Here is an 8,685-nt window from a genome sequence, read left to right on the forward strand (position 1 = left end):
TTTATTAATATATATAATTATATTAGACTTTTTAATTTTGATAAGTATAAATTAAATTTGAAAAGTATCTAACTTTTAAAAGTGTACAATCACATACAGATTTTATCAAACCAAATTAATTATAATTTGTCTAATATATCAGTTACTTGATTTGATGAGATAAATATCAAACTAAATTAATATTTTTTGGTATTAATATAATAATTCATAACATAATTTATGTTGTTTAATTGAGTTATTTATTTATTATCATATTAAAAAAAATATTGAGAATAGAAGGCCAATCAGCAAAAGTAATAATAATCTTGTGCATTCATTTCATCTTTAGAAATTTTGATAGATGGTTAAACTAATAAAAATATAAAACTGTTTTTAGGTATAGATACAACTATTTTAACTTAAGAATAGTTAAAATACATTAGTAAGTTTTAACAGGTAAAGTTAATCATATTATTTTTATTTTAAGAATAAATATAATACTAGTTAAAATATAAAACAACAAAAATAATTTTCATAATAGTTTCTTTTTTTACGATAATAAAAAAGATACTTTAAAGACAAATTTTATCTCACATTAAATTATATTTATATCGATTTTAAAATAAGAGTAAGATGATTTGAAAATTTTACTCATAAATCATGAGAAAATTTTTACAAATTTAACTATTAATGTTATTTAAAGAAAAATCTTTAAAACAATAAGATTTTAATGTAAATATTTAAATTTAATCATAAATTATATGTTATTATTAATAATTATGAGTAAAGCTAGGGAACTAAAAGCATATCAGCCAAAACCCAGCCAAATACCTTTGGATGAATTCAAAATTTTTACGAGTTAATATACATGGATGTTTCTTCTACTAAGTATTAGAATGTTTTTTTTCATATTAAATGAATGTTCTTTTATATATTTTTCGAATTTGTGATTGTTAGAAGTGGATAGATTAATATGAGAAAAAAGAGGAAGGTTTTTATAGGTTTTAATTAGGTTTACTTAATCAATTTAAAATTTTTTAAATTTTGAATTTAAAAAATTTAAAATTAATTAATTATTGATATAAATTAATATAATTTTGTTTAATTTTTGGCTGATAAACTATTGGTTCCTTATACTTTTCCAATAAGTATTTATTATATTTAAAAACAAGTAAAATTATTATTCATTAATTTCATCATTTTTAATATTAAAAATAATTAAACTTTAAATTTAGTAACTTCATAATTTTTTTATAACGAAAATTCTTATACGTGTTTTCATTTAAAAAATTCAGAAAAACGACTATATTTTTGTATATGATCCCGGGTACATATACTTAGTTCTAGTAAAATGTTAATTTATACAAAATTTGCTTTGATTCGTGCTAAACAACACCTGGTTTCATGCCAAATTATCGACAAGATCCATCCCTCGGATTCGGCAAAACAAGTAACAACCATGACCAGGATCTGAATTTCTTGTTCCCAATCCCTGCGCTGCTTTTACTCTCTGGTTTTCCCCCTCAAAGGAAAACTATATTTGCGTGTAAACAGTTGTATCTTACTGAGAAACTATTGAAAGCAAACTATTTGAAATGATTCAGTGGTGAGAAATTTATATAAAATAAAATCATAGATCTAGACTTCATTGTTACAGATGTATTAAAAAAATGCAATTATAAATCGTAAAAAAGAGATGTATTTCTTGTATATTATTTTTAGAGTAAATGTCCGATCTCTATCCATTTGTCCGATAGACTTTTTACCTCCTAAGAAACTTAAAAACCTTAATCGGTCCCTATCTATTTTGATATATGTACGTTCCAGTCTCTATCTACTTTGAGTAAATATCCTTTCTAATCCTTAATCAGGAACTGAAACGTACATATATCAAAGTAGATAGAGACCGATTTGAGTTTTTAGATTTTTTAGGAGTGAAAAGTCAATCGATCAAATAGTTAGAGAGCTGCAAGAACATTTACTCTTATTTTTATTAGTAAAACTCTTGAATGTTATGAATAATAAATAGTTAGTCTATTACCTGAAAGATTACATATAAATAAAGCATACAACAAAATAAAATATAATTAAGTAACATATGAATACGTATAATTTACTATGTATAATAAAGGTAGTTTTTTTTTTATTTACCATGCTATGTACGTTAAAATCAGTTATAAGTATAAAATATATGTTAAAATACAAATATATATTAAAAATAAATTAAACCACACATATATTTATATACAAATATATTAATGATAAATTTTAATGGCTAATTTTAATTTACAAATATCATTTTTTTTTCTTAAAGGAGGGAGAAAAAGAAGCATATTTACACAATTTATTTATACAACAACAATAACAAAGTCTTGTCCCACTAGGTGAGGTCGGTTACATGAATCAAACGACGCCATTGAACTCTATCATGTATCATATCTATAGAGAGATCGTTTACATGTAAATCTCGTTTGACCACCTCATAGATAGTCTTCTTAGATCTTCCTCTACTTTTCACCTCTTGTCCATCTTTTATCTCATCCACCCTCCTGACTGGGTGTTCTTTCGGTCTTCTTCTCATATGTCCGAACCACTTGAGATGCGATTCTACCATCGTTAGCACAATAGATGTTACTCCAACCCTCTCTCTTATATCTTTATTCCTTATGCTATCCAATCGCATATGACCACTCATCCATCTCAACATCTTCATCTATGTCACACTTAGTTTATGTTCGTGCTCCCCTTTGGTCGTCCAACACTATGTACCATAAAACATAGCCAGTCTGATAGCAGTGCGATAGAATTTACCTTTAAGTTTTAAAGGCATTTTTTTGTCACATATAAAACCAGATGCACTCCATCATTTTGACCAACTTGCTTGGATCCTATGATTTACATCCTGTTCAATCTCACCATTATCCTATATGATGCATCTAGGATACTTAAAACTCTTAACTTTTTGTATGATGTTATCTCCAATCTTCACCTCTATATTAGGGTTTTCCCTTAGTAGGCCGAACTTACATTCCATATATTCCGTCTTACTACGACTTATGCGCAGACCATACATTTCTAGAGTTTCTCTCCATAACTCCAACTTCTTATTTAGGTTTTCTCTTGACTCTCTCAGAAGGACGATATCATCGACAAAAAGCATGCACCATGATACAGGCTCTTGGATATACTTTGTGAGTACTTACAAGACTAATATGAAAAGATAAGGACTTAATGATGATCCCTAGTGTAATCCTATACCAATAAGAAATTCTTCTGTCACACCACCTTGAGTATTCACACTAGTTGTAACTCCATCATATATGTCTTTAATTGCACGAATATATGCGATCATTACTCTCTTCTTTTCTAAAACCTTCAATAAGACCTCCCTTGGCACCCTATCGTATGCTTTTTAAAAATCAATAAACATCATATAGATCCTCTTTGTTACCATGATACCTCTCCATCATCCTACTTAACAGGTATATCGCTTTAGTGGTGGATATGCCCCTGCATAAAACCAAATTGGTTCTCAGTTACTTGTGTCTCTTGTCTCAGCCTCCGTTATATCACTCTTTTCCATAACTTTATGGTATAGCTCATGAGCTTGATCCCTCTATAATTTCCACAACTTTGTATATCCCCTTTATTCTTGTAGATAGGTACCAATGTGCTCTTTCTCCACTTATCTAGCATCTTCTTAGACCTTAAAATCTCATTAAAAAGCTTGGTTAACCAAATGACGTCTTTCTCTACAAGACTCTTGCAAACTTCAATCGGGATATTATCGGATTTTACTGTCCTACCCTTTTTCATCCGTTTTAGGACCTCTTTTACTTCGAAGTCTCAAACCCTTCGATAGTAGTTGAAGTTTTGATCTTCTTCCCTCGTGTATAACCGACCAAGACTCGGAAGAGTCTTCTATCCTTCATTAAATAACTCGTAGAAGTAGATCTTTCACCTTTCATTGATCTTCTCCTCTTGAGCCAACACCTCCATGTCTTTATCCTTTATGCACTTAACCTGATCCAAGATATGATTACAGCCACTTTTGTTTCTTTCTTAGCCGCTTTATATTTTTCAATTATCTGCATTGCGGCACAGAGACTACTCTTTAAAGCACACCCTTTTTACCTTTATCTTTTCTTGTACACTCGCATTCCACCACCAGGACTCCTTGTCTCTTGGTCCTATCCCTCTAGATTTACCAAAACTTTCTTTTGATGTTCTTTTAATAACTTCTGTCATCTCTCTCCACATCTCCTTCGCACTCCCGTTTCCATCCCACTTTACCTCTTCTTCTATCTGTCTTAGGAAGCTTCTTTGTTCCTCACCTTTTATCCGCCACCACCTCGTTCTTGGGTTCTTCATATGATGTCTTTTCCTAAATTTTTTCTCAACGCAAAAATCCAAGACAAGCATCCTATGTTGTGTTGTTAAACTCTCTCCCAAAATAATTTTACAATTAATACAAAATTTCTGGTTGACTCTCCTCAACAAGAAGTCGATTTAAGAGCTTGTCATAGCATTCTTATAGGTTATAAGATGTACGTCTCTCTTTTTAAAATACATATTTACAATGAGGAGATCAAAAGTTGAGAAAAAATTCAAAATAGTTTTACCCTTGTTATTGACCACCCAAAAATCATAACTTCCGTGAATACTTCCATACCCAGTCACTTCTCTTCTAACATGGTCATTTAAATCTCCTCCTAAAAAAATCTTATCTTCTAAATATATATCTTGGATCAAACTCTCGAGATCTTCCTAAAACCTTATTTTGTGTTGCTCTTCCAAACCCACTTGCAATGCATAGACGCTAATCACATGAAATGAAAAATACCTCCTTTCACAGTAAAATAACTAAAATCCTTACCAGCAATTTTGATTTCTTACGAAACACTTGAATCTTTTTTACGAATTTGAAATTCCATCAAGCTAGATATAGGATTATCATGCTAAAACTTGCAAAATTAAACATCAATCACGTGGTTTTCATTGCCAGAAACTAAGGAAAACGACTGAACAACGAACAAAATTAAAAAGTAGGTAGGAGCTGCCCAACCTGAATTTGACATGCAGTATTTTCATTCAAGAAAGGTAGTTGATCGAGTTGTTTCAACTTTCAACCCTAGGAATTAGGAAGCTGCTATTAACCTTAGTTACTTTCCTCTCTTAAGTGAGCGCAACGCGGAACAGATTTAGATAGGCTCTTACTTCAGTGAACACAGCTGAAAATCCATTTAAGACCGGAAAAATAAGAAAACCTAGGTAATCAACAAAAGTAATTACGTATTACTTCACCCGAAGTTAAAACCACCTGGCGGGAGGGTTGGCTGGTTAGTCCCAAAAGAAAAACCTTGCTGAGTACCATCCCCGCCATTCTGACTCTGCTCAACTTCCAATTCATCCTCAGCCCAATATCTCTCCAAAATCTTCACAGCCCTCTCATAAATCTCATTGTTGTCATGGGTCTGCAGATTTTCAATCTTATCCAATCCTTCACATTCGTCAACCATTTGAGCGAAAACATTGATCCCGCCGTTGTGTCCCATTTCCTTGTCAGCTTCTCCAACCTTTAAAATGTTATCCAGCCCCTCAAGACAAACTGTCACAATCCTTGGGTCGGGACATGTCAATAGATCACACAATGGCTTGATGCAACCTTGATTTGCCAGGAACCTATAGCAATGTTCATCACAACATATTGCAACCAAAGTAAGCATTATAAACACAAGTTTATAAAATAAAACCCATAAATCCCAAGTTTGTATATAATGCAGAAATAGACGAAAGTTTCCCTAGCTTTAGAAAGTAGGACCCGATACATGCATTCTTTTCAAGTTTTTGTTGCCTTTACAGTCTTTTTAACCTGATGGAAAAACCGTGTATTTTCTTACACCCAGAAATATCCCCCTAAATGGTGAAATTGATGATACAGGAAATTCAAATGTAATAGTGAAGAGAAACCATACTGAATCTGCTCATGCGATCCTCCAGAAGTTGCATTGGAAATGGCCCATGCAGCTTCCTTCTTGATTTCAAATTCTGCATTCTGAAGAAGATTGACAAGAGGAGGAATAACGTTGGCCTCAATGACAGCCTGTAGCAATACCCATATTGGTTACGGACTTACGGTTGTTAAAATAGAAATGAAAACTGAAACGCACATAGTGAATTAGTAGAACACGTTAAAGCAACCAGAAATTGTTCACTTAATAGCAGTATTAGCAACTACTAACTAGCCAACATTATTGTTAATAATTTCATATCAATCACAGTTATTTCCAGGTAATTTTAGAATAATGCTACACATCCAAGTCTTTTTGTTAACCAAGTCTAACCAAGTTGGTCTAACATAACTAAAATCAGTTATGGCTAGCATTATTCCAAGTCTTATTGTTTAACTTGGTTCATAAAAAGACTTGGATGTGTAGTATTACTCTTTTAAAAGGCCAGTGAATAGGAACTCTTTTACTCCAGCACTAAATGCATGCACAAAAGAATAAACAAATTAATACCACCCGTTTCAACAAATATGACCTTGTCCTTACCAGATAATATGACATCAAATCATATATGACCAATATCATGAAACCAAGATAAGAGTTGGGAACGAGCGAAGAAATTTTAGACTCCACTAATAAATGAATTTATTAATAATAGTAAAAAATATCACATGTAAAGTTCAAGCTCCCTATTAATCCCTCTTAAAGCAAGATAGATTTAGATATCCACCCTCGTTGTACCTGTATTTGAATTCTATTCCCAGCTGTGATATTTGATATCGTCCAACAAGCTTCTTTCCTGATGTTTTTCTTGTTATTTTGCGAAAGAAGTTGGTGAAGACAGGGGAGAACTCCTTTATCAATTACAAACTGAAATACATCGCTGATTTAGTCATAATGAATTCAAGGTGGTATAAAAAATAATTTGGTACTATTATATGATCTTCAGCCTTTATAATGAGATAGTATATATATGGAAAAATATACTAACATGATCCACACATGTACACACACTTGGCCTAGTAATTTACAAAGTTATAACTAGCTCAAGTCTATGAGATAATATGGCAAAAAGACTTTCTTAATAATGAGGAGATAAGCATTCTTTATACCTGAGTCTGAGCATCGTCACCGGTAACAATATTTCCTACAGTTCGAAGAGCAGGTATAAGAACTGTAGGTGATGGATGTCTGCCAAAAGGAACTTCAGTAAGCACAAGTAGTACAACAATACGAAAGTGAAAACAGAGCAGAAAGATAGATGGAGTCAGTAACAGAACAGAAAGATAGATGGAGTCAGTGAGTCACCCATGAGTTTACAGAATACAGAGCGACACATAAAAAGTACGAAGGCATCAAATTAAAACTTTCAGAGGATGCTAAGCTTCAGAGAGCAGAGTAGCTTACAGCAAGAGCTCCACAAGTCTTGGGCATACTCCTATTTCAATTACAGCTTGAATTTTTTCATTTGGGCCATCTGAAAGGTAAGATAGAGCCCAGCACGCATCTGTTAGAACTTCTTCATCATTCAAGTAAATGAGCTCCCGAAGAACAGGCAAGGCAGGCTTTACCTGGTAGAGATCAAATCCAATCATTACTAGCACAATAGTACAGAAGACAAAATATCAACATCACATGAAAGGATGTAGAATAGTGGAAACAAATTCGCAAGTAAGCTTCTTGTTAGTTATACAGGACCTCACAACCTCACAAGCAAGCTTTTATGCAAATGTCCCCAACCTGTTCAAAAGGTGTTGGAGGCTTTCCACGGCAGAAATTAGACAAAGTCCATGTAGCATTCCTCAACATAGATGGTTTAGAATGTTGATTCAATTGAGACAGTAATGGCATGAGTGCACCATGACTTAGAACAAGATCCCTACAGTTTGGGGAGTCACCAGCAACATTACCCAAGGCCCATACTGCCTGTTCAGCACAAGAGATAGTAAAAACTGTCAGAAAATAGAGAAGGCGCCTTTATTTCAGAAAAAATAAATAAGTAAATAAGAGCTTGTGTTATTACATAAAAAAAAAAGGAATAAATTTTCTTCAAACTTCCATCTAATCAGTCATTAAGACAGTAAATTTTAAAATATTTAAACATAAAATCTGGCCAAGAGTCTGAGTAAGACTCAACCTGTTCTCTAACGTCATCACTGCCAGAGCTCAGAAGCTGCACAAACAGGGGAACAGCACCATGTTTAATGACAACTCCTGTGTGCTCAGATGTTCCAGATGCAACATTTGTTAGAGCCCATGCAGCCTCAAACTGCATAGGAAACAATATTGGATCAGCCAGGATAAAACTTTTGCAAAGCAAGTAGAGAGCATTAGAGCAAGAATAAAAAGGTAGAGAAACACCCATACTTGCAACTGTGGTAGATCATGCCTTCCCAAGAACTCCACAAACCTAGGGACAACACCTGCCTTAATGACCTCATCAATTGGAGGGCTGCGTTCTAAACAGACCAGCCAATGAAAGTTAAAATTCATATGGGAATATCCAACAACAACAAGTGAATACTGTACCAATAGATGCAGATAAGGCAATGACAATAGTAATACGATTTAGACAGGATAATCATATTGTTTGATTTAAGTATAGGTGATACATGGTACACCGCAAATTTATGAGGATGACAATTGCATTCATACCAATTGATAATAGCTTTCTAAACTGAGTAGTTGCTTCTAATTG

At 32.9% G+C, this 8,685-nt stretch overlaps 1 protein-coding gene across 1 annotated transcript in view; it reads right to left on the bottom strand.

Moving 5' to 3' along the window:
- Positions 1–5,187: 5,187 nt before the first annotated feature.
- The window catches only part of LOC107492159 (importin subunit alpha-4), a gene marked incomplete in the record, with an annotated part of 4,767 nt that continues 1,269 nt past the window's right edge, over positions 5,188–8,685 (bottom strand). The window contains 9 exon segments of the mRNA XM_016113151.3: positions 5,188–5,661; positions 5,955–6,082; positions 6,729–6,857; positions 7,100–7,178; positions 7,395–7,558; positions 7,728–7,913; positions 8,125–8,256; positions 8,355–8,446; positions 8,643–8,685. Coding sequence (XP_015968637.1) covers positions 5,280–5,661; positions 5,955–6,082; positions 6,729–6,857; positions 7,100–7,178; positions 7,395–7,558; positions 7,728–7,913; positions 8,125–8,256; positions 8,355–8,446; positions 8,643–8,685 — 1,335 coding nt within the window.

Source organism: Arachis duranensis, chromosome 6 (assembly GCF_000817695.3).
Source record: "Arachis duranensis cultivar V14167 chromosome 6, aradu.V14167.gnm2.J7QH, whole genome shotgun sequence".
NCBI classification, from domain to species: Eukaryota; Viridiplantae; Streptophyta; class Magnoliopsida; order Fabales; family Fabaceae; genus Arachis; species Arachis duranensis.